The sequence below is a fragment of the Antechinus flavipes genome, chromosome 1 (genome assembly GCF_016432865.1).
Source record: "Antechinus flavipes isolate AdamAnt ecotype Samford, QLD, Australia chromosome 1, AdamAnt_v2, whole genome shotgun sequence".
Lineage (NCBI taxonomy): Eukaryota > Metazoa > Chordata > Mammalia > Dasyuromorphia > Dasyuridae > Antechinus > Antechinus flavipes.
This window is the reverse complement of record NC_067398.1, coordinates 653561739-653587354: the sequence shown is the minus strand read 5'-3', so window position 1 is coordinate 653587354 and position 25616 is coordinate 653561739. Positions and strand designations below refer to the sequence as shown.

At 47.0% G+C, this 25616-nt stretch overlaps 1 protein-coding gene and 1 long non-coding RNA gene across 3 annotated transcripts; one reads left to right on the top strand and one right to left on the bottom strand.

Moving 5' to 3' along the window:
• Positions 1–1655: 1655 nt before the first annotated feature.
• On the bottom strand, positions 1656–22321 carry SLC44A2 (solute carrier family 44 member 2). 2 transcript variants are annotated; one of them, XM_051971521.1, is made up of 20 exons: positions 22206–22321; positions 10323–10371; positions 9890–9963; positions 8593–8677; positions 8288–8372; positions 7979–8098; positions 6953–7013; positions 6741–6864; positions 6449–6532; positions 6068–6180; positions 5577–5708; positions 4829–4928; positions 4227–4319; positions 3909–3993; positions 3479–3741; positions 3128–3222; positions 2900–3003; positions 2339–2412; positions 2142–2212; positions 1656–1893 (listed from the first exon to the last, which is right to left on the bottom strand). In XM_051971521.1, the coding sequence occupies exons 1-20, from the start codon at positions 22240–22242 to the stop codon at positions 1790–1792; spliced, it is 1953 nt and encodes a 650-aa protein (XP_051827481.1). In that variant the 5' UTR covers positions 22243–22321; the 3' UTR covers positions 1656–1789. The 2 variants fall into 2 exon arrangements, with proteins under 2 accessions (XP_051827481.1, XP_051827480.1); XM_051971520.1 differs by lacking the exon at positions 22206–22321 and adding an exon at positions 11415–11543.
• On the top strand, positions 12180–24569 carry LOC127544740 (uncharacterized). The gene is made up of 3 exons (XR_007949521.1): positions 12180–14615; positions 22704–22854; positions 23677–24569. It is a non-coding gene; the product is annotated as an uncharacterized LOC127544740 (long non-coding RNA).
• The last annotated feature ends 1047 nt before the right edge of the window (positions 24570–25616 follow it).

Here is a 25616-nt window from a genome sequence, read left to right as displayed (position 1 = left end):
AGGACAGGGACCTAGGGGGTGACACTTTACCCTAGACACAAACAGAATCCAGCCTTCTCCCTTTTACTTTGCCATGGAGGCGTCATGTCTTTGTGCCCACATCCTGCCACATCCCCAGTGAGAAAAGAATCTTGGGCCCTTGCCTGGTTCCCAGTCTGCAAACACATTACATCTCCCTGGCACTCCGTGTGTCAGCAAGGGGCCCAGAACACCCCCACACCCAAGAACACCCTATTCCTCCTGTGCTTCACTCTTCCCGGCCTCAGCATTCCCCTTCAGCAGGATGTCTCTCAGCTCAGGGGACATGAAGTACGGACGCTCGGGGGAGCCATCGTTACGCTCCAGGTCCTCACCTGAGCTCCCCCCCACCCCCAGGAATTGGGGGGTAGGGCAAGGAGGGGGACAGGCAGGGAGAAAAAGACAAGGGGACATGGGGAGCCAGGCAGCAGAGGAGCAGAAAAGGGTCAGGGACATGGGAGAGAGAGAGAAACAAAGACGGAGAAACCAGTTAGTGGCAGCTACAGATTTCCCAACCAAGGCCAGAAACACCAAGCACTCAGTCCCTCAGGGTGACATCCCCCCAGGGGGGAGTTGGGCAATCAGGGAGAAGATGGTCAGAGCTGCAGTGCGGAGTAGAGGGGCACAGGGGCGGCAGCAGCGGAACAGGGAGTGAGTGTGAAGTAGGGGAGAAGGAAGCAGGGTGGGAAGGCGGGGAAGCCAGTCCCTGTGCATTCCCTCTTGGAGGGGAAAAGCAAGAACACAAACCAAGCCTTCCAAGAGGGTGGGGCTGGGGCAGCACGACCCTGTGGGAGAGCTGTCACCCAGGCCCCCTGGGTACTCACAGAAACAGAGGAAGAGCGTGTCCACACACATTCCATAGACACTGAAGAAGCCGTGGGCGATCAGGTAGGAGCCGATGATCACCGTCTGTCCAAGGGAAAAACAGCCCGGTCACTGTCCCCGCCCCAGTTCTGGTCCCTGGCTTCCTTCCAAGTCATCTTCCCACCTCCACCTGCACAGGCTGCCAGATGCAGCTTCCTAAAAGAAACTTTCTCCTAGCCAGCCTCCTCCTCACTATATCTCGCTCCTGATCCCAGCCAGACTCATTAGCTGGACACAAAATGAAAGGGGCTCTGGCCAAAGCCCAGTCTACCTTTATAACCTTGTGGTCCCTACATGGCCAACTGGAAAGTGACCTCCTCAAAGCTAAAAAGACCACCAAGTTCTAATTTTGCCTCTAACAACATTACTTGGGCAAGTCAATTAACCTAGCCTTCCTCTAAGCAACTCTCTAAGACTGTATTGGTGAAGGAGTTTCTTCTCTTGCGAACTCCCCCTACACCAATGGTACCACTTCAATCCCTAATAGAAAATACTTAGTTCAAGTTCTACCTCCTTTGTGACCCTGACCAAGCTGAGTAAATGTCTTCCAGCTCTGGAATGTGTTTGTGTGTGTATTTAACACACACAGCAGTGTAGCACTGGCCAGGGTTTTTCTGACTTTGTCTTCGGCGCTGTCCCCAGCATGGTGCTGAGGATGACATAGGCTAGTCTGGGCCACTAAACATCTGCCTTAGCAGACACTGGAACTACAAGCCCTGCCCCCGATTCCTTATCTATCACTTTAATCAATTCTTGTTGACTGTGGACTACAACTGTGATCTTGGACCCTTTACTTCTGGGTTTCACTATGCTAATCAGTAAAATGAGTGAGTTGGCTGGCTGACCACTAAGCTCCCTCTTAGCTCTCAATCTAGAATCCTTTGAGATCTAAGCCCTTGTCCCGGCCTCAGGAAGTTCCATACCAGATGGGAACCCAGTAGTAGTTGAGGGAAGGTGCTGTGTCCTGTACAATCTTGATTCGGTGGGTGAAGAAGAAGAATGCCAGAATTCCTGAAGAAATAAGGAAGCCCAGAGGCATGAATTCAGTAATAGCACTTCCAAAATACCCACTCACCTCAAGAGCCTTCCCCACTCCAGGATCCAGAGAACCAGAGTGAAATCAGGCTTCACTGAGGCCAAAGGGCCCACTCTAGCCCCCATCACACTGTACTCCTCTTCCCTGTGGAGGATGGAGAATCAAGGCTAGAGAAGCTTGGGGCTCGCCCCTGGGCACCGGGAGAAGGGCAAGCATGACTTACCAACACTCCCCACCACTAGAAGCTTTCCCAAGAGGAAAAGGAAATCAGTGACCTTGTCCAAGACAGCTACCCTGGGGTGCAGGAGAGAAGCTGAGAGTCAGACTAGAGGGAGGGAAAAGAAACCTAGAAATGGGAGTACTAGGGGAACCAGGAAAAAACATAAAGGAGGGGGAGGAGAGGACATTTTCTGCTCTTACCTAATAATGTTCCGCATGAGCAAGAAGAAGGCATTTTTGGCAGACGTACAGAAGTTGGTACCATAGATGGCAATCTGTGTGTGTGTATATAGATATATCGTAAGGGGAGAAGGAAGGCTGTAGGGAAAGTGCAGATTCTCAAAAGAGCTCATCATGTTGTCCAATTGAGATGAATGAGGCCTTCATAAATTTTTTTCATTCTCGACCACTTTTCACCCAAGCAATTTGGTTATCCCCAAGTATATAAAATAGGTATATAAATTAAACATTTACTGAAAACTAATCATTTGGCAAGCTCCATATTAAATTACGAGGCCTCGCTTAGGATTGAGACCCACAGTTTAAGAAGCTAGGGGATATGTGGAGGAAATAGCTGGGAGGGGGCAGAAGTGGGAAAGAAATACCAAGTTCAGGGTCTCCAGGGTTACTTGGAGTGCTAAAAGACGGTAGCAAGGAGCTCACTCAGAGGGAATTTGAAGGTACTTTCCTTGGAGCAATGTGGGAGAACCACCATCATATGGGGCAATAGTAAAGAAGGTTGGGGCTTCCTGAGGCACCCACCATGATATAGGCATTCCTATTGAGGAATTTGAGGAATTTTTCCAGGCACCAAAAGCAGCACTTGAGACAGGTCATGAGGAATTTGGCAAATCTGTTCTCTGCAGCTGGAGGGGGGAATACAGAATGTATGAAGTGGCCCCTTCCACTTCCTGATGCCTAACTCAGAGCCCAGGACAAACCAAGTGTCCTCTGGACTTATCACCCCCTTCCCCCTACTAACCCTCTCACCTTTGAGCCGCTGGTCCAGGTACTCGAGTATCACACGGATTACCTGCACGATGGCGAGAATGAGGGAGCCGAAGGCTAAGGAGCCTGTGTGGTACCTGAACAGGGAACAGGTGATTGATTAATTACTTACCAGCCTGATGTAAACAGGGGAGGATGAGGCCCTTTCCCTTCCAAATGGACTTTGATTTTCCCTTCTATAAATTGGATACAACCTGGGAGAAGGTGGGACTAGGGTAGAAGGAAAGGAAGTATCAGCAGGAATTCCCCCACCTCAGTTTCCCCCCCAATGCCAATCCCTATTCCCCGGAGTTGGTGCCCAAGGTTCTAGCCCCAGCCCTAACCCTTACAGACCTGAGTGCCCTGCCGAAGGAGGAGAAGAGAGGAAAGGCAGGAAGGTCATCTGGCTTGTTTATGGCCCAATAGTAGGAGGCAAAGGCGCCAGCCAGTGTCACCTGGCCCAAAGCCAGTGCAAAGTTTGCCAGCCAGAAGAACATGAAGACATTGTAGATCTGCAGGCCGAGCAGTGCCCGGTGATAGCCAGTCTCCCCACCATAGAAGGCAAACTGGCATCGAGCGTCAGGGCACAAACGGGTCACATTTGAGTTATGGAAAGTCTGTAGGGAGATAGACAGAGGCAAGGTCAGAAGGGACGAGGGGCTGTGATTGGTGTGGGGACCTGAAGGGAACATCGGAATTAGCCAGGATGCCCATGGAGAAAGACTGCAGATGACTCCCTAGAAGGCTTTTCCCTGACCCCAGTCCTGGTTTACTGGCCTCTCACCTCTGGATTACATGTCTGTCCAGCAGCTACACAGGCAGTGTCATTGAAGACCTTGTAGATAGCCTCATTGGAAGTAGACAGGAAGCTAAGTGTTCGATAAAGGCTCTTAACTCCAAGTACATGGTTGAGAAGGAAGGGTCTCCAGCCCCAACCCCATCCCTGAGGATCATGGCTAAGGGTAAGAGACTCCAGACCCCTTCCTTCACCAAGGTCCCAAGGAAAGGGAAAGGAGGGAGGGCAAGGACTAATGAGGGGCTAGGGAAAATGGACAACTGGACAAAGGGAAGAGTGGAAGTCTGGGAATTAGCAAATGGATACACAGCAGTGCTGGCCCAATAGGCAATACAGAGGCAGAGGAGGAAAAAGGTAAAAAGTGGGTATAGCAGGGAGGTCATGACATAGCCTACAGCCCTGAGGAAACAAAAGAGGGGATTAAGGTTGAGATGTTTTTGCCACTGAGCTTCCCCCAAGTCTAACCTCCCTTCAATCTCTTCTGCTTCTCCTTGTCTTTTCTTTAGCTCCCAGTCCCAGCTCCCTCCCCAATCCCCTCTAGTCTTCTGCTCAACTCCCTCCCCAAACTTGCCCAGCCCTCTGCCCATCTCCCTCCCCAATCCCCTTCAGTCCCCAGCCTAGCTCCATCCCCAATCCCTTGCAGTATCCTGCCCATCTCCCTCCCCAATCCCCTTCAGTCCCCAGCCTAGCTCCATCCCCAATCCCTTGCAGTATCCTGCCCAGCTCCCTCCCCAATCCCCTTCAGTCCCCAGCCTAGCTCCATCCCCAATCCCTTGCAGTATCCTGCCCAGCTCCCTCCCCAATCCCCTTCAGTCCCCAGGCTAGCTCCAATCCCAGTCCCTCCCAGTATCCTGCCCAGCTCCTCTCTCTGCAACCCCCAGTTCCCCATTCACCACCAGCTCTGTCACCTGCTGGCTTCCTTGATGAGGGCAATGGCAATAAGGATGCGCTTTCTCAGGAATATGAGCAGGAGGATTATGATGAGCTCCAGCACACACAGGATGATCACTTTGGATGGGGGAGGAAGGAGGATAAGCCAGCCCACCCCATCCCATCCCCCCAGGGAAAGGAGCATAGAAACACAGTGCTTTAGGACAGGGCTGGAAGGGGCCACTGACATAAGGAGGGAGCCTAACTCCTTCTCCTTCCCTTTACAGATAAGGGGAAATAGAGGCTTAGAGAGATGCCCACAGTCATAAAGACAAGCAGGGTAAAGTTGGCCAGGGTCTTTGTAGCTCAGAAGCCAATGGTGAGGTAGATGGGGGTAGGGACAGAGGGATGTTCTTTATTTAGCTCTCCTGGCTCTCAGCCATGTCTGGGCTCGGCTAGGAGGGCCTAGAGCCAGGAAGTCCTGACTTCAAATCCAGTCTCAAGTACTTACTAGCAGTGTGGCTCTGCATAAGTCAGTTACCCTATTTGCCTCAGTTTCCTCAAGTCTAAAATGGGGATAAAAACACCAACTTCCAAGGGTATATTATTTTATGAAGTATTTGTAAAGCACTAGCCCAGTACATAGCAGATAAGGGGTGCTAAAATGCTTTTTCCCTTTCTTCAACAGGAAATCTCAATGAGCAGATCTAGGGTAAGTGGGTATGGGGAGGTGGGGAGGGTCCAGATTGGATGACTGGGATTGGGGAACCAGATGTCCGCACTCACTGAAAGCCAGCCAGGTTTGTCTCAGGTGCAGATATACCCGAAAGTCAGTCTGGAAGCCCAGGTCCCCAATGGAAACATCAGAGCCAGCTTCACCTCGGAGTCGGGAATATTCCATGTAACAGTGAAAGATTCCTGGGGAGGAGGAAAGAAGGTGATTCTGGGCCCTTGAGCTCCAGTTTAAAGGATGCTGTAAACTAAGGGAAGATACCTCACCAGGAATATCTCAGAAATGGGCCTGCTGGAAGGTAGTGGAGGTTTGGGGGGAGGGATCTTAAGAGCATTTTACAGAATTGGAGGCACAAGGTAGAGACTGGAAGTCTCACAGAATCTGAGAGTCTTCAGAGGAACCAGAATGGGGAATTTCAGGGAGCAGGAGAGAAGTAGGGAGAACTGAGGGACCTCAGAGTCTCTGGGGGTCAGCAGAGAGATCTGGAACTGCAGGGCTCTTTGAGATGTGGAAAAGGTGTGGTCTGGGAGTCCTGGATTCTCACCGTAACCCAGCACCAAGATGACCATGACTATCATAATCCAGATCATGATCCCGGCCAGGAAGCGGAGGAGGATGATGAAGATGAGGCTCAGAGCCATGGCAATCACCAGACCACTGTGGCAGGCAGGAAGAGAGGAGGAAGAGGAGTGAGTCAGGCCACCACTCCCCCTCCCTAGGCACTTTGCCTGCACCAACTCCACCCCCTCCCCCAAAGGAAGCCAAAAATAAAAGAGAGCTGGAGACACAGAGACCAAGCCCCAGATAGATCTAGACTTTTTCCTTCCAAAGGAATGAGAGGCACAGGGACAATAAGAGAAAAGAAGAGAAATGCCAGATCCTCAATCCTGTGGCCATTCCCCAAGAATTTGGGGTCCAGACTCACATGAGAATCCAATACCAGGATACAGTGTAATCCTCAAACACACGCATGGCCAGCTGCCGTGCCTCCAGCACCACATTCGCCTTCCTGGAGGGATTTAGAAAGATTAAAGAGAAAAAAAAGAGAGTATTTTGGAGGAGGGTGGTTCCAACTCAGCCTGGCCCCTTCATCCCCTCCCAAAGACCCTGGGAAAGTGAATCTGCTCTGATCCAGGGAGCTCTCCCTTCTTTCCCAGTAAAAGAAAAAGGAGAAACAGTCTTAGAGAAAAGAGAAGTTCAGGGAACCCTCTCCTTACTTGGCTCCCTCCACCAGTTCTGACACATTTCTCTTCTGGCCATGTCCATCATCAAACGTGGTCTCATTGCCCACAGTGATCACGCCTTTGTGGGTCTCAATGGCTGGGAGGCATCGCCGAGCCACTGTTGGGGACGATGGTCAGAAGTCAAGAGTCCACCCTGACCTCTTCCCCAGAAGTCCCCCCCTCCCCTCCCTAGTTCCAACACTCACAAGGTTTGCTGGGTGTGAGCACCGCAGGGCAGTCTCCATCCCTAAGAACTTCAGCAGGACTCTGCGGGGAAGGAGAGATGAAAGGGGTCAGGCTGCAGGGGAGCCCCGTTCCCCCCCAGGCTCAGCCTCTTTCAACCCCTATGGTCAGCAGCCCTCAGCACCAGGTACTAAGTCGCTTAAAGTTGAGACACCTTAGATAGCACTTAGAGGGAACTCAATGTCAGGTCTTGCGACCTCAGGCTCAGATTCTGGTCTCACCACTTTGTATAAGTCTAAACAAATCATTGACCTGTGAGTCTGTTTCCTCATCTGTAAAATGAAACTGAGGGGTGGGGTGAAGGTAGAGGGGGCTGCTGGAAAGCCAGTCTCAGAATTAGGAAACCTGGCTGTCAAGGCTCACCTGGGGAAATACTGGCCTTGGGACCCTGGACTATCATTTAATCTCAGTGCCTCAGGGCTACACTCTCAGACTAGAAATTGAAGAAGGAAGGATGAGCTCCATTAGCAGAGGAGAGCTTCCCACAGTTTCCTGATACCAGAGAAGTCATAAGGTCTAGAGACTTACAAAAAATGAGAATACTTAAACACCTACATCATAAGATGGAGGGGAGGGGTAAGGAAAACTTGCTAACCTCAAACATTCACAATGTAGATACAGCTTATTCATATTTATTCAGTCTGACTCCTCCCTTTCCCTATCCCAGCCTACATTTCATAGATAAGGGAACTCAGGCCCAGGGAAAGGAAGTGGATTACCAAGTTCACCCAGGTCACAGGAAGCTTAGATAGAGCTAGAAGGGGCTTTAACCCTTTCTTGTTTTCTTTTTACATAGACGAGGGACAAGGCAGTAAAATAATGAACTGAGAGCCAGGAACACACTGGTAGTGATCAACAAACCTAGATTCAATTCCAGGGGCTCTTTCCCATTTCACTCCCCGGCCTCTCAGGCTGTGACCCTTTTTTCCTCACCCTATGCAACAAAGTAATGTTCCTGTTAGGTTTTCACCTCCCTCTGCCCCAAATACCTTTTTTTTGCCTTGGCCAAAGCCTGGAACGCAGAATTGTTTATAATACTCCAGCTCCTGGGCTTGACCAGAGGCTTGGAGATAGGTGAGATATCTAGAAGGACAGTTCTTCACACAGATCTGGGAGAAGAGAGGGAATAAGAGAACAGGGCTCAGCTGGCACTGAGGTCTGGCTTTCCCTCCAGTCTGTACCAGACACTGTGGGCACCACCCACAGGCCTGGCCCAGAGTCCTCCTGGTTCCCGCCCCTCCCCACATCAGAAGGGCCAGGAAAGAGGGCCTGAATCTGGCTATGTGTGGGTCACTCACCTGCATGGTTGGGCACTGAAACTCAAGTAGCACCAAGGGACTAGCACATTTCAGGATGTTGAAGTAAAACAAGAAAGGCTTGTTCCTGGAAGGCATTGTAAAGAATGGGGGAGGGTATCAGTCTCAGTGCCCATGCTAGGTCCCTCCATCTCATGCCTCCCTATAAATGGCACAGGACCCAGAACTTCCCTGCCCTTCATAAGCCAGCCTGCTAAAGCCAACGGCTGGAACTGGCCTAGGAGCCAAGGTCGGGGGAAATGGGGAGCTAGCATGGGACGCAGTGGGGAGCAGGGAAAATGACTTACTCGTTAGGTGTCCCCTTCTGCCCACAGAACTGCCCACGGCTGTCTGTAGGATAAATCACCTTTCGAGGATCTCCATGAGTCCAGGCTGCAGATAAGTCAAAATTATTGAGTTCAATATATCCTATCCCTTCCTCCTCAATTGTCATACCACCACCATAATCCCCAAAATGCTCAGGCACTGGCTTTGGAATCAAGGGACCTGAATATGTGCTCCTTATACACCAAGGGGAAGGGTGGTGAACACTTCAAAATACAAGAGCTAAATGACTTATTCTCTTTTAGGTCCCAGTATCTCCATCGATAAAATGGAGATAGAATCATAGAAATGAGTTAGAAGGGCCATTTAACATTGTAACCGTATCAATTTTAAAGGTGGATTGGCCAAGGTCACATGCATAATAGTAATAGCAGAGACAAAATTCAAATCCAAGGTTTTGTGACTTGGAAGCCAGTGATCTCACCACTGTTTCTCACTGCCTCCCTCTCAGGGGTTAATGTGAAGAAAAGTACTTAGTGAACCTCAAAGCACTTTAGCAATCTCTCAGTCTCTCTCTCTTTCTCTCAAATTGCCCTTTGCTGTTTCCAAGTTACATTGTGTCTTTATGTATTCCACAGGCTCTACATTATCTTTCTTCTTCAGCTCTACTCCTGAAATACTTCCAATTGTTCTTCAAGGCCCAAATCTGGTGCCATCTCTTTCATGAAGTCTTCTCTGCTCACTTCAGCTGCAAGTGATCTCTCAATTTTCATGAATCCTAACTGCGACTACCGTTTTACCTTTAACATACACTTGGGGGTCTTCTCCAAGGTTCTGTTTATCTTGCCACTGGACCGAGATAGCTCCAGAAGATAGAATGAAGCTGGTGACTTTGCACAGCCCTGTCTCACTCAAATTCAATGCACTTGTAAGTCATGATATTACCTTCCTGATGTCATGATTCGCCTCCATTATGAAGGACAAACCCCAACAACACACATACATACCCCTATTTGACCAAAGGAGAGTCCCCTGTACACAAGTCCCTTGAGAACAAGAAATAACTGTCTTTTGCCTTTCTTAGTACAGTGCTTGGCACAGAGTAGGCACCTAAAAATGTTGCCTGACTAGTTCATCTATACCCATCTCTTTGAAGTGTGATTTGCCTGAGAATTTTTCATCTTTATACTGCTTCCCACTGAAAATGGGAGACTCACAAGCACATAGTAAGTACTTAAATGTCTGTTGAATTAAATGGTAAATCATTTTTATCCCTAAGGGTCAAATACAAAAAACATAAAAAAGTAGCCCCCCACATACCTATAATGCCCACAGCCACATACCCCACAATGGCTAGGAATAGGGCCACACAGCAAATAACATCGGTGCAGCCTCTGAAAAGGAAAAAGCAGATCAGTCCCAAACAACCCTGTGGGAAACTCCACTCCCTCTCCCCCCAAAAATAATGGGACAAGGATGAAGCAAGAGAGCTTTGGAAAAATAAGGATGAAGCAAGAGAGCTATGGAACCAGCAGAGCATGAGAAGAGGAATGTGGACCAGAACACAAGATAAAAAAAACCATTGGATGAAAAACCAGAAGTAGGGAAGCACTGAGCAGGACCCAAGGGAACTAGGGTGCTGGGAAATGAGCAGAGTACAGAGGCTGGAAGTCAGGTGGACTGAGGACCAGGGAGGGGTTAAGCAGAAGGGAGCTAGGGACCCTTTCCCTTCCCCCATCAGACCCAATCTCACCTGTTGTAAATAGGGCCCTTGAATGTTGGGTCATATTTCTGAGGCGTTCCTGAGAAACACACCCCAAAGCCCAGTCAGGGAAGCAGTGGCCTCAGCCCCTCCCCCCTTCTGGCCTTGAGTGACCCAGAATTTTGGCCACTCAGAGCCTGGCCAAAAATTCCTAACTACATCCTAATGATACCCCTTCTCTAAGATTTCTCCTTAAAATTCTCATTAGGGAAGTCGCTGGGGTTACTCCCAAAGGAATGGGAAAATGAACCTGGTTGGGGAGAAATGGGGGGGGGGGGGGGGGAGAGAGGGGAGGCCGGTGTCCCATGAGAGTAACAGGAGCAGCCAAAACAGAAGCACATTGTTAGACTGCCTCCCACGCTAAGATCTCCAGGGCCTGGCCAGCCGCCTTAGGGATTCAAAGGACATTAATTTACTAACATTATCTTAATTAACACAATCTCCCCCCCACCCGCAGAGCTAAACAAATCAAGGAAGTTGGGGGAGGGGAGTGCAGCCCAGGAAAGGACCAATTGGGCTGGGTTGAATCTGGAGCCGGGGCAATGAGAATCCCTACCCACCTACCCGGGGTCTGCTAGCCCCTCTGCCAGTATTGGACTCGTAAGGAGCACTTCACGATATGCTCAGCGAGCTTCTGAGGGGAGGGAAAGGAACAGGCGGGGGAGCAGCAGAAGGAGAGGAAGGGACCAAGGCGAGCCGGGAAGGGCTCAAACAGGCAGCAGCATCACCGCCCCCGCGCCTTGGCCCCAGTGCCGTCCCGCTGCATGTGGGGATCCAGAAAGGGGAAGCTGACTGAGAGCACGAGGCTGGGCTTAAGTCAAGGGGCTCCTCTAAGCATCTCCAAGCCCACTCCCACCATAACATTAACACTCACACACACACACAACCACCCGGAGCTGCACAATGAGAAAGGGGTTCAGAACAGCCCAGAGATTAGCGCACCCCGCAGCACATTCCGTCCTGCATTCCAGGACCCACAGGCGCTGGAGAGCACTGGGGATTCTCAGTGGAAGCCCCGCCAGCTGCCTGCAGGGCAGGGACAGAGGCTGTGGGTGGAGAGGGCCAAGGGAGATGCCCACCTACCATGCTGGCCGTAGTAGTGCTGCCGCTCACCCCCCATCCTGCTTCTGCCTCTGGTCCGAGGCCCCGTCCCGGGATCCCGGGCCCTGGCCGGTCAGCTGGGCGGAGACAGTCCAATGAGACTCTACCCAGGGGATCTGACCGGTCTAACCGGTCCCGATTAGCGACTGCCTTCAGTTACCCCCGCCCCGCCGAGCTTGGCTAGGTGGCTAGTGCCCCCACCCCCTAAACTCTCTAGGGAGGTAGCGGCGGCCCAGTGGAAAGGGTCGGGTGGGGCCGGGGCGGTGGCCGAGCTGAGAGAGGGGGCCTCTCGGGGCGGGGCCGGGGGGGGGAGGAGGAGGCGGGGCGGGGGAGCAGAGGGGGCAGCTGCTCCTGTCACTTAAGGCGAGACACGCGGGGGCGGGCGGCAGCTTGGAGCCTCCGAGAAGGTCAGAGCTAAAAGGGCCCTTGAGGATCACCCAGTTCTACCGTCGTTTTGCTTGTGGGGAAACTGAGGCTCAGAGAGGGAAAGGGACTTGAGCAAGGTCACATATCTCATGGTTTGTAGTGATAATCACTGCCTAAGTACCCTTCCAAATCTTAACTTCCCACGAGGGGGGAAAGGTAGGGGAGGGGCGACACTCTGGCTTCTCGAGGGTCATGCACCAATCTCCAAATGCACCCCTCAGCTCCAGGCAGACTCCCCCTACCTTCCCCCGAGAAGGCTGGAGACCGCCAGAGCTCCCTGGAGCCAACTTGCTTCAATAGTCCTTCCTCTTCCCCCCACCCCCTCCCCGCCTCTGCCGGACCAGAACGTGCCCGCTCTAGGCTGAAGCGAAGGCGGAGGCAAGACCAGGGAAAGTACTCAGTAAACGGAGAAGGGCGGGGCTTGTGTAAAACGAGGTGCCCATGCTCTCCTGCTCTTTGATCTCCAAGTATCTGTGGTTACTCCACCGGACTTTGTCTCCCACCTCCTTCCATCTTGTCTCTCGTTCCCACTGCGTTCGTTTCTAAACCTAGATTCTCTCCGCCTTACTTCTAGCAGGATCACAGAATTTAAAGTTGCAAGACTGCAAAGTCGAAGGTCATCGAGTGAAATTCTTTTTGCAAAAAGGAGAGAATGAAAATCCAAGAGTGTAGTGACTGATCACACGAGTCACGAGGTGCAGAGCTAAGATTAAAATCTCCACCTTCCAATCTTAAATTCATCTCTCTCTCCCTCTTTAATCCATCCTACACTCATTTCTCTACGGTGAATCAATACACTTACTCTCCTATTCAAAAATCTTAAGTGACTGTTGAATGCCTACAGGCTAAAATCCAAATTCTTCCGCCACTAATCACTACCTTTTTCCAGTTTTAACTTTCATTTATCCACTGTCTCCCACCCTAAAATCTACATTTAAATAAAACTGTACAAGATCTTGGCTCCCCACCCCACCCCCCCAAAAAAATTTCACCTTTTCCCACCTATATCTAAGAACCATCTGAAAATTTTTCTCCCATTTCTTGAATCTTACTCATTTTTAAACCCCAACTCAGAATGTCTCCTGGGAGCTTTCTCAGCCAATGGAGAAATAAATGCTCTTCACTTTTGTTTTTATATCTCTCAGGTACTCACCCCATTCTGCCGAGTACCACTATTAGGTGATCCTATACATATCTATACTACCTTAGCTCCTTATCTCTCGGTGTCTCACTGCACACGATAAACATTTAATAAATAGCGGTAGCAGAATCCTATGAAAGGAAAATCAGGAGATCACAGATTAAAAGCCAGAAGGGACTTCAGAGACTCCCTCATTTTATACAGGAGGAAACTGAGGCCCAGAGAGGTTAAATGATTTGCCCAGTGTTCCATGGAGTAAGCAGCAGAATCAGGATTTGCACCTAAGCCCTCAGACTGGAATTCTCCTTTTTGATTCTTAGAGGCAGTCAGAATTAAATGGCTTACTCAGGATCACACAGTCAAGTCCTCCTGACTCCAAGACCAGTACCCTGTTCACTGCACCACACAGCTGCCCTAAATTCTCTTTTTCTCTCTACCTGTCCAAAAGACCTCAGTGAGAAATTGAGAACGTAATAAAAAGAGTCCTGCTCTTAGCATAAGGAGACTTGGATATGGGCCTTCCCTTGGACACTGGTTAGCTATGTGACCTTAGACAGATCATATAATCTGTGACTCTAGATCAGAGCAGAGATACCGCTTTTGAAAGCTGGGTGGGACAGGGAACCACAAATGGGGCTAGTTTCCATGAAACTACAGATGGAATCTGGATCAAAGACCTTAGTTCAAGTCAAGCCTCTGCAACCTGCCTATTTCCTAATTGGGAAAGGAAAAAAATAGGGGTTGGACTCACTGGTCCCTAATGATCCTATATGTTCTGACAACAGCATCAGATGCAAAGCCTATCTACAGGATAAGGATGGGAAATCACAGACAGGCCAGAGCATGGACAGAGGTCACATCCTTTCTGTGACTATTAAGTCAACAGCTGATTGGTCATTGGGAACTTAAACCACAATAAACTTGCAGATCTCTAAAGAGAGATAGATTTCTGGTGACCCAACTCCTCCTGGTGGGGACCTAGCCTACTGAATAATCAATCTTCCATTATAACTGGCTTTTCCACTTCAAAGCTCTCCTCCCAATGGTTTATTTGTAGATACTACAGGTGAGATACTTCTTAACCCTTCACTTTAGAGACAGAAAGGACCCTAATTTGGCCTTTTCATTTTGCCAAGAAAACTAAAGCAAAGAGATGAGATTCAATGAAGATCACACTTTAAGTGGGACTATTTTTCTAGCTAAATATTCCTACTTTAGATAAGATCTTTCTTCCCCTTCTTCCCAGTGCTTGGAACATAACAGATGCTTAACAATTTTTTTTTGATTATTGATTGACTCTTGGGTTTGAGAAAAGAAATAGGAAAGATCTCTAGTCCTCAGGGTCCTTGAGAGACTTCACTGGAATCAGTTGAACATCAAGGAGATATCAGATCTCTTCCCAACAGAATGTATTTGATAAGGATCAGTTCATTTTTGTCTTTGTATATCTCTAGTTCCCAAGAGAGAACCAGAAGGAACATATGAGTGGATATGAGTGGGATGGGATCCCTGACCTCATCAGTATAAGGAACTACTGGAACAAGGGTCAGTACTTTCTCTACAGTTTACGAGTATCTTCTCTTCAATTCTGAGAAGAATAACTTGAAAGCACTGAGGTAAGTGGGAAATTACTTAAGTAATTTATTGAGAGTCACACAGCCAATATTTCAAAAGCAGGATTTGAACCCAAATCTTCCTGGCTTTGAGAAAGGCTCTCTATTATCCAGTAGGCAGTTAGGTAGCTCAGTGGATAGACAGTGTTTTGACCCAGTCAGGAAGACCTGAGTTCAAATCGAAGGCTCAAATACTTACTACCTTAATGACCCTATGCAACTTAATTCTATTTGCTTCAGTTTCCTTTTCTAAAATAAGCTAAAGAAGGAAATGGCAAACCACATAGTATCTTTACCTAGAAAATCCTAAATCGGGTCTCAAAGAATGGGACTTCTAAGCAACTCTATCACTATAGCAATGATATCAAATCCAATTCAAGATGCATATTGATTTAGAAAATCTCAAATTTACATTATCTCTCTGTGTGTGTATATATAATATTTAATTTTGTTAAATACTTCCCAATTACATTTTAATCTGGTTCTGACTTCACTGACACCTCGCCCTACTCACTCCTCCTCTCTTCTGGTATTTAGCAGGCACTTACTAAATGCTTGTTGAGTGAATGTTGAGTCCTAGTCCTGGTTCCCACACTTCCTAGTCTTCAGATACTAAGGGGAGGGGAAGTCATGCAAGCATATGGCCACACACAGTATTAATGGGGTTATGGAGGAATTCAGCAGTCCTAACCATCCCTCTTCCCCCCTCAAACACAGACACTTTGCTGAACTAGCTATGACTGCTTTAAGCTGAGATATGTAAGGGGTGAAAGAAAGACCCATACCCCACTGGCTGGCAGCATAAGGAATGCTTAGGCGGGGGCAGGACAAAAGGGCTCTGTGGCTGGCTGAACAGTGGGGGAAGAGAAGGGCAATGAAAACCATGGCTGTGGATCCAGGACTGTGACTGTGAGTCTCCCTGGCTAGTTAGGAAAGGTACAAATAGTAATATTATAACTCACCCCGAAATAGCCAAGCCGAGGTTTCTCTAAATAGTCAGTTTACATTGCTGTGGGTGGCCACTCACTCCAAGGATATAGTGTCCATTGAGATGAGGAGTCCAGCCCTACATGGAGCCCAGGACTTCTAGATAATTATCCTATTGAGCAGGACTTGACCCTAAAAGAAGACCTGAAGAGACATCTTTCCGCTATATTCCCAAGTAGGTATTGACTAAATTGGATGACTACAACTCCGCATGCCTGCAGCAGGGGCTAAAAATCCTATACTACTTCCTTCCCCTCAGGAGAGGGTCTCATTTCCTATTTTTTTGGGGGGTAGGTGGGAAATTAAGGCTAAAGGCCAGAAGCTGCCTTTCTTTCCCTAATTTACATCTTAACGTTCCTTGATTTATCCCCCATTATCTTCTCTATAGCCATAGTACAAAGATTTTTTTTTTTTGGCTGCCCAAGGGCAATCCAGTGAGATCTGGGGACTCTTTAGACTGTTTCAAATGCATAAAATAAAATGTACAGAATTACAAAGGAAACCAATTATATTGAAATAGGTATTTCAACATAATAATAAACTGTAATCAACAATAATTTTTTTTTTAAAGAAAGAAAAAACTAGTTCACAAACTTCCAGGTTAAGAACTTGATCTAGTCTGGGAATTTAGAAGTTTTAAGTAGCTTTTTTCTCCAAGGCCAACCCCACTTATACCCTGGATCCTATCCTCTTCCTAGCTCATCTCCTTTCATCTTCTCTGGCAGCTTGCTCTGGCAATTATCCCCTTTCTAGTTTTCAATCTCTCCATTTTGGCTTCTTTCTTGCTGTCTATAAACATGCCCAAATCTCTTCCATCCTCTTAAAAAAAAAAAAAAAAACCTTCTCTCCATGGTACCATTCTTTCAAATTATCATACTAGATCTTCCCTCTTTGAAAGGAAACTCCTAGAAAGACCTCTCTGTCCCTCTTACTGACTTTTCAATCCCTCCCAAACTAGCTTTCTCTCTCATCACTCACAATTGAAATGTCTCTCCATAAAATCACCAGTGATCTATTATTTGTCAAATCCAGGTGATTTGGCAGATGATTCTCTTGGATCTTTTCCTACTAGTTTGAGCAATCCTTTTTATTTGCCTTTAATGGATCGTCCTTATTCATGTATGGCCTTCTATGTATGGATATACCCTCTATAAATGTCCTGGCCCCTCCTCTCAAGTCTTATTAGCTCCTTTCTCCTACTACCTTTTGCAGTTGGGATTTGTTGAGACCTTTCCAATTCAACATGACTACAGTAGAACTAATTATCTTTACCCCAAATCCTCCCCTATTTTTCCTAATTGCTCTTGCTTTTCTCTAGATCAAATAGCCAGCACTCTAGTTTAGGCCCCTTATTATCTCATTGCCTGGAGAAAAAAGTAAAAACTTCCACTGGAATACAAGGCCTTCTACCACCTAGCACCAGTCTCTCCCTCTCTCCAAAGTGATTTCCCTAAAACATGGTTAAGTTTTGCCCTGTCATCACTCTTCCTGAACAAGAAGCCCCATTAGCTAGCTCCCTCTGACCTCCAGGACAAAATACAAGTTCCTTGATCTGGTATTTAAAGCCCTTTGCAACCAGACCCTAGCCTACTCTTTTTTGCTTACTTCAGCTTCTCCTCTTGTATATTATCTTTTTTTCACCAAACCAGCCTGTTCCTCACATACACTATTCCAACAGCTCTTAATCTGACTTGGTTCAGATTGTCCCTCTCCTTTCTTCCACTTCATAAAATACCAAACACCCTTACATCCAGGCTCGTGTTAAACAGGGCTTCCCACAGGCAGTTTATCTTGCTTCCTGTTCAGTTTCTATTATCTTCTCCTTTTCCAACAATTACTTTGTATACACTTATCTGTATCCATGTTGTTCCATGCTGTATCCACCAAGAACAAGTTTTTCAATAGCACTGTTTTGTCTTTATAGTAGCCCCAACACTACCCTCATAAACAATTATGGCTGAATGAACATTTTCATGATGTATTGATTTGTGCTTATTGTGGTCAACTCTCCCCACCTCAGAGAACAAGCGCATGTCAAAGGGAGAGTAGACCATAACAAGATTGCTATGACAATGTCCCAGACTTGATAATGGCCATTAAAACCAGATGAAAGAGGCTACATATAGTTTTCTCCCTTAGTGATCTCACTGACTTCCATGGCTTCAATTATCATAAACCATGCAGATGATTTCCAAATGTATTACCAACATGCCAACCTCTCCCTGAATTCCAACTGCCTGAGTGGCACTTCTATCTGGAAGTGTGGAAAGCAGAATTTGTCACCATCACCTCTAAACCTGCCCCTCCCAATGGCTTTTCCATTTTTGTTATTGGCACTGCCATGTAAACTTGAAACTTTTAAGATAATAATAGTTAATACTTATGTTGGTCCACATGAAAAGGAGGTATAAGCACACTAAAGTTCCCTTTTTTCTACAGAAGGAATCCCAGGACAGAGTATTTCTGTCAAATATTCAAAATCTATCTTGACTTTTAGAGTTTCTAACTCTCCTAGGAGTATTTCCATCAAAATAAAAAGACATGAATTGCAATAATAATAAAAATAATAGCTAACGCTTATAGAGTACACACTATGTACCAATCACCATGCTAAGATACAACCTTATCTTATTTGATCTTCAAAACAACTTGTGAGACAGGTGCTAGCTATTATTATCCCTATTTCACAGAAACTGAGACATCCAGTGTGACTTGCCTGGGGTCTCTCAATTAGTAAGATTCTGAAGCAGATTTGAGGTGAGTCTCCCTGACTCCAGACTACGAGGTGTTAAAATGGATAAAAGCCACTGGGTTTAGAATTAGAAAGACTCATCTTTAAGAATCTGATCATCAAATCTGGCTTCAGACACATTTACTAGCTGTGTGGCCATAGGTAAGGTACTTAATCTTGTTTGCCTCAGTTTCCTCATCTGTAAAATGAACTGGAGAAGGAAAAGACAAACCATTCTAGTATGTTTTGCCAAGAAAACTCCAAAAAGGATCACAAAGATCAGCTATGACTAAAACTGAATAGCAAAAACAACTTCCTGACTCTAGGCCCCTGAACCCTCCTTCACCTTTACATATCCATCCAAGACAGTAGATCTTGTTTTCAAAAGATCTCTTCTCTCAGTCCCCTTCCTCATCTCTTCTAAGTCTCCCAAGGGTAATTTAGGGGAGCCCTCTTCTCTCACCTGAATTATCCTAATAGCCTCCTAATTTGATTTCCAGTCCATTCTGTCTAATTCATTATCTCGACTACTTGGATAATCTTCCAAAATCACTACTCTAACCATGTTCCTTCTTTATTTAAAAATTTCCCAGAAGATAAAGTAAAATCTTCTGAGTGCTTTTCAAGGCCTTCAATAATCAGGCTCAAACTTACCTGCCCAGTTTTATCTCCTCCTATTTCTTTTGCTTACTGTGCCCAGGGTTTCATTCACTCCTTCCTCCTTCACTGCCACTCCCTTTTTATGCATCTTCAATCATTCCCCCAGAACTGGCTTCTTTCCATCAGTCTACAAACAAGCCCAAGTCTCTCCTCCATCCTAAAAAAAGCTTTCTTCTAGCCTTTTTTTTTTCAGCCAAGACCATGTCCCTCTTCCCCTTCACCACCAAACTTCTGCAAAAAGTCGACTAGATTTAACATCCCGATCTCCTCAAAACTTACTGTCTCCATCTTCGAAATAAATGCCTTCCACTCTCCACTAATGAAATCACATTCAAAGGTCACCAGTAATGAATGTCCCAATAGCTGAATTCAGTAGCCATTCTTTCTTCAACCCCAATCTTCTTGGACCTCTCCAAAGATCTGACTCCTCCAAAGGGAAACAAGGATCACACTCTCCAGATTCTCCTCTTACCTTTCCTCCGGAGTCTCCTCATCTTCTTCCCAACTCCCTTCTAATGGGTGTTCCCCAAGACTCCGCCTTCTCTTTTATCTCTAGATTCTCTCCCTGGGTGATCTCATTCACTCCCTCAAGCTTGGATCCTCCCAAGGCTGAAGCAGCCCAAATCCCAATCTCCCATCCAGCTCTCTCCCCAGTGCTCCAGACCAGTATCTCCCAACTGTCTAACGGAAAGAAAACTCCCCCAGAATATTTAGCCACGCCTCAAAGGCAAACAAGTCCAAAACCAAGGCATAAACTGGCTCCAGAGATCAAGCTTGGTCCACATCTCAGGTCGAAGAACTCAAAGTGTGATTCTTACACTAAATACTTATGTAACTCCGGACAAAGCTCTGACCATTCTGTTCCTCATTTTCATCTATAACATGAAGATGAGAAGCAATGGGTAGTGGATAGAGAACTAACATAAGTTTCAACACTGACACACCTACTGGCTGTGTGACTTCTGGGCTAATCATCTAACCTCTCAATGCCCCCAGACGAGTGCTGAATTCCCATATTCCAAACCAAAATAAAATATCAGCTCTTTTTTATGACTATTTGTCAGTGGCAAGAATAATAACCCAGCCTCATATTTTCAAACTTTAGGGGTTATTTTTGACATTTTCCTCTTCCTCTTAGATTGTTACCAAGCCATCCTTGCAACAGAGATATCCTTCCTACACTCCTCCTAAATTCTTATCCAGCCTTTAAAACTGATCTCAAATTCCACCTCTTCCAAGAAGCCTTTCCTAATCTCACTTCCACTCCTTTATATTCTCAGATCTCACCATAGGATAATGTATAGTATAGCTTTTATTGTTGTTTCATTCTCCAACCACCCTTGCCTCCATAAAACCAGATCAGGAACACAGAATTCTGTAAATAGTATGTATTTCCTAAAGATCTTTTCAATCAGCAAGCACCAAGCACTTATTAACTATCTTTTGTGTACCAAGCACAGTTAAATATTAGGGATTCAAATTCAAAAGTGAGGTAGTCCTTGCTTAGATTCTGAACAGAACATTGGGAAAAAAAAAAAAAAAAACAGAGTGAGCTCTAGGAAAGACTGCTCAGAAGATCAGTAGACTCAGGGCCAATCTTTAGCCAACTGTTTTCAGACTTAGGGAGAAAGAAGAGGGGAGTGAGGGGTGTGGCCAGAGATTCCTCTCGAGCCTCAGGCTATTCTGGAACCAGACCCCAGCGCCCCCCCCAATTCTGGGGGGAGCTTAATTTCTCTCCCCAAAAGAGAGAATTTGGGTTCCTATGAAGCCAAAGGACAAATTAGTCATCCATTTCCCCTAGGAAGAGGATGGTTCACTCCTAACACATAGGTGGCTAATTCCTGTAGTCTCTTCCCCAAATCCTCCAAGCCCAGGTCTCAACCCCTCCCAAAACAGCCTTTCTGTTTTTCAGCGATAGCCAGAGGTCGATTTCCGCAGTCACACCGCCCTGGCCTTGAGGGCACAGCTGCCAATCCAGCTCTACCACCAACCCTCTCCCACCCATTCCTAGTTACATCTATTCCCAAACTCCGGACCCCTCCCTTCCTATTCCTGGCCTAGGACTGGATGCCCCAAGAAGGGGTGAAGTCCTCTCCCAGCCTATTTAGGGCCCTAGGAACCTCGATGCTAAAAATACAACAGCTGCTAAGGTTTTCGCTCTTGGGCTCCGTGAGAACTAGAGAAGACCAATCGAGCAGCTAGGGGAAGGCGGCCGAGGATGGGAGGCGGAGGGCGGGGGGCGGGAAGGGGGAAGTGTGTGTGTGTGTGTGTGTGTGTCAAAGGGGCCCAGAGAGCTAGATCTAGAGTTTGAAAGCAGACGCTGACACCCCTCCCCCAGGCCACTAGTAATATCTCGCCCCACCCCCATATCCACTGACACAACCCGTTCGTCGCGCCCCCCCCCAGCCCAATCTCCGAGACAGTCCCCTCCCCCTTCCAGGGCCGGAAACACAGCTAAGACTTAAGCACATAAACGACCGGGGAGGGTCCCCCGGGGAGTCTGGGTTTGAGGGGAGGGTTCCGGGAGCCAAGGCCCTCCTAGCCTTGCGTTTACAGGCTACCCAGTATCTGCTACTTCCTCCTACTCTTCCCTCTCCTTTCTCCCCCATCCCTGGGTCCTTAGCTAGCCTAGTGCTGGGCCTTCGAGTTGGAAGTTTACCAATTATTTCCTGTCTCTATCCTGCTCCGCCCCCCCTTCCCGAGTTCCTCGGCGGAGGGTCAGGACTCTGGGGACCCTAGCAGCCACCGCCTAGCTCTGGAGCCTCCTTTGTCTCTGCCGCCGCCTCAGTTTCCCTCTCCGTGCCAAGAGAAAATGCATGACATCAGCTGATCGGTCAGGGAGCCCCTGGGGTTCAGGATTCCAGTTTCCTCGGCTCCAAGCCCTAAGACGAGTCCAGGGTCTCAGCTCCCTGATGCTGGGCAGTTTCCAAGCGGCGCGGATAACGGGCCCCCTTCCGCAGCGGAGCATGCGCTATCGTAGACAGAGATTGGGGATCCGGGTGTCTCGGCAAGCCCATCCCGGAACCCCCGGCTGTCCACGTGTCCCAGACAACTGGACAGAAAAGAACCTGGCACTCCTGACTCCTTTTCCTCCATCTCGAGCTCAGGGTGCCTCTGAGGGACAGCCCTGCTTCCCCTCTAGCCCAGTAGAAATGGTACACACACATACACACACACACACTCCGGCCCGACCAGAATAGGGGATTGAATCTTACCGTACGGTCCTTCAGACTCCTTTCGGCCATCCTCCATGGTGGGGGAGGCAAGTGGCTGAAAAACCAGAAGCTGCTGCAAACCTGGCTAGTTGGAGCAAGAGGTGGCGGGAGTCTAAGTGATGCTGCCCGCCCCTTGCGGCCCCTCCAATGAGAAGGGATAGCGGGCGGGGGCGGGGGAGGAGCCCAGGACGGATTGGGGCCCATCCCTAATTTACAATCTCGGAGGAAGGGGCTTGGAAATCACCTGATTGTACGGTCTTAGAATGCCAGAACTAGATCGGATCGTGAGCATCTTCACAGAAGGAGCAATTCCCGAGTTGGAAAAGACCTCAAAATTCCAACTTATAGCTGAAAAAAGAATCTCCACTAGGGCATGAGTCCAACATCATTTTATTGGTGGGGAAAAAAAATGAGGTCCAGAGAGAAGTTTCTTGCCCATATTCTTACATTAAATTAAAACTGGTCGGTTCACACATGCATTTTCCTTTCCATTTCTAGACTCACAGTTTAGAAAGAACGTTGACGAGGTTAAAGAGGTGAAGGTCTGGAAGCCAATGGATAGACTGAAGCAACCGAGCTGTCATGCAACAATGCGTAGGAGGATATGCTAACTGCCTTTAAGTATTTGGAAGAATTCCGTGATGAAAAGGTGAGTTTGTGCTGCTAGATCCCAGAGGCCAAAACTAGGCGCAATAGATGAAAACAAGAGAGGTAGATTGAAGCTTAAAAGGTTCATTGCACCTGGTACATCTGTTCTTCAGTCATTTCAGTCCTCTCCAACTCTTTGTGACCTTGTTTGGGGCTTTTCTTGGCAAAGATACTGGAGTGGTTCCTGTGCAACAAGAGAACTTCGGTTCTGCACACATATATTGTATCTAGGATATACGGTGACGTATTCAACATGTATAGGACTGCTTGCCATCTGGGGGAGGGGATGAAGGGAGGGAGGGGAAAAGTCGGAACAGAAGCGAGTGCAAAGGATAATGCTGTAAAAAATCACCCAGGCATGGGTTCTGTCAATAAAAAGTTATAATAATAATAATAATATTAAAGATACTGAAGTGGTTTGCCATTTCCTCCTCCAATTCATTTTACAAATGAGGAAACTGAGGCAAGCAAGGTAAAGTGACTTGCCCAGGGTCACACAGCTACTGTCTAAGGCCAGATTGAACTCAGAAGGATGAGTCTTCCTGACTCCAGGACTGAAGCTCTATCCACTTCAACACCTAGTTGCCTTCACTTAGCACATAGGGGGCACTCACTGATTGAATGATTGAGATTCATCACCTTTTGAGGTCCTTCAGATTTGTCCTGAAATAGTGTTGAGAGGATTTCTGCTCCAAGGAAGGAGTCTCTTTCAATTCTGAGATTCTATTTCTTATAGTAAAATGGGGAGTAAAATCTTAATTATTCTCGTGAATACCAATCCATAGCAATTTGCACTGAACAACATTGTCTCCTTATTTTTCAGATGAAACTGAGACCCAGTATCACAGAACTCAAAGGCAAGAATTGGAGTCAGAATTATAACAAAAGTCTCCTAAATTACAAATCCAGATCTTTCCACTATATCCCCTCCTTCCAAGTCTCAGAAAGGTGATCTTTCTGCCAGATAGGATCATAGAAGAATGAGCCTAAAGTTCTCTTTGATTCACTTTGCCCAAGGCTCACCTCAGACCTTGGAATGAAAGCCTCCACTTTCAGCTCTGGAGCTACTGGTATAGATATTTATGGAGATAAAGAGATGTCTTCTCCAGAAAAATGTGCTTTCCTTGAGAGTCAGAAGGACACATGTGGAATCTGGAGTCACCTTAATTTGAACTCAGTCTCTTCTTGCTAGGAAAGTGAATTCCTTAGCCCTGACTTAATTCATTCAGGCTATTTCAAGAAGCATTATAAATAAGTGCCCTAGCAAAAAATTGGAAAAGGAGCGGATGCCCATCAACTGGGGAATGGCTGAACAAGTTATGGTATACGAAGGTAATGGAATATTATTGTTCTATAAAAAATGATGAACAAGCTGATTATAGAAAAGACCTGGAAAGATTTACATGAACTGATTCTGAGTGAAACAAGCAGAACCAGGAATACATTGTACACAAAGACAGCAAGAATGTGTGATGATTATTTACAAAAGCCTTGGTTCTTCTCAGTTATCTGAAGTAATCCCAATAGACTTTGGACAGAAAATGCCATCTGTATCCAGAAAAAGAACTAAGGAAACTAAATCAGCATATGATATGTTCACTTTTTTCTGTTTTTTTCTCTCTCCCATGGTTTTTCCTTTTTGCTCTGATTTTTTTCTCCCAACATGATTCATAAAGCAATGTCTATTAAAAATAAATAAACTTACTACAATTATAAGTGCCCACTATGTGTCAAACACTATTCTATTGTACTAGATAGGGAATACATAGACTACTTAAAATAGCTCCTGTCCTCCAGGCCTTTACTTCTAGGAAACAATATAAACACAGAACCTTTTGATACAAAGTAATTATGAGGGATGAGTTAAGCTAGGTCTCTATAGGAATCAGTATTTGAAATGAGCCTTGAAGGGTACCAAGCATTTGATGAAATGGGCTAAGAGAGAATGAATCCTGGCCTGGGAGTCCAGCCTCTCTACAAAGGCAGAGACAGAGATTATTTATTGCAAACATGTGACAGCCAATGGGCCAGAAAAAAAAGAATAGGCAGTAAAGCTGTAAAGGTAGGCTGGAGCCAGATTGAAAAAGGATTGAAATACCAAACCGAAGAGTTTATATTTTATCCAGAAGGGAACAGGGAGCTCTGGGAGCAGTAATGACTAACTTACCTCACAGGATGATTATGTAAAATATGTTTTGTAAACCTTAATCCTATCCAGATGTGAACTATTATTTTCCCTTTGAAAGAAACTGAGGTAATGCCTGAGAAGCTACTTCCCCAGATCATTGTAGGAAAACAAACCTAGGAATCAAAATTCAGGCACCCTCATCCCTTTCCCCTAGCTTTTTAGCCTTTCAGTCCTCTCAGCCAGCCTTCAGGGTAGTCTGTACCCTGGGACAGACCTGTCGGGTGCAATAATTCTTCCGTCTAGAACCAGGACCTCCCCCCTTTCTCTCTTCCCCCTTTACTCCTTCTCCCCAAAACTTCCGGGTTAAAAAACTTCTCAAGGCTGTAGAAATACTTTTAGGGAAAACGGGCTGCAGACAGATGGGCAGTCCTTCCCACCACCCTCCCCATACCCCTGCCAGAGCCTGGGAAGGGAAGAGGAGGGGCTGCTAAACAGACAGGGAGCCTCTGTTCTCTAGCTGTTCCCTGAAACTGTCCGGCTCATGAATTTTTCAACCAAACCAGCCCTGAGTTTCAGATTCCACACTGCTAAGTCTGATGGGAGCTTTTGTTTGCTTCAATTTAATAGATGTTTAC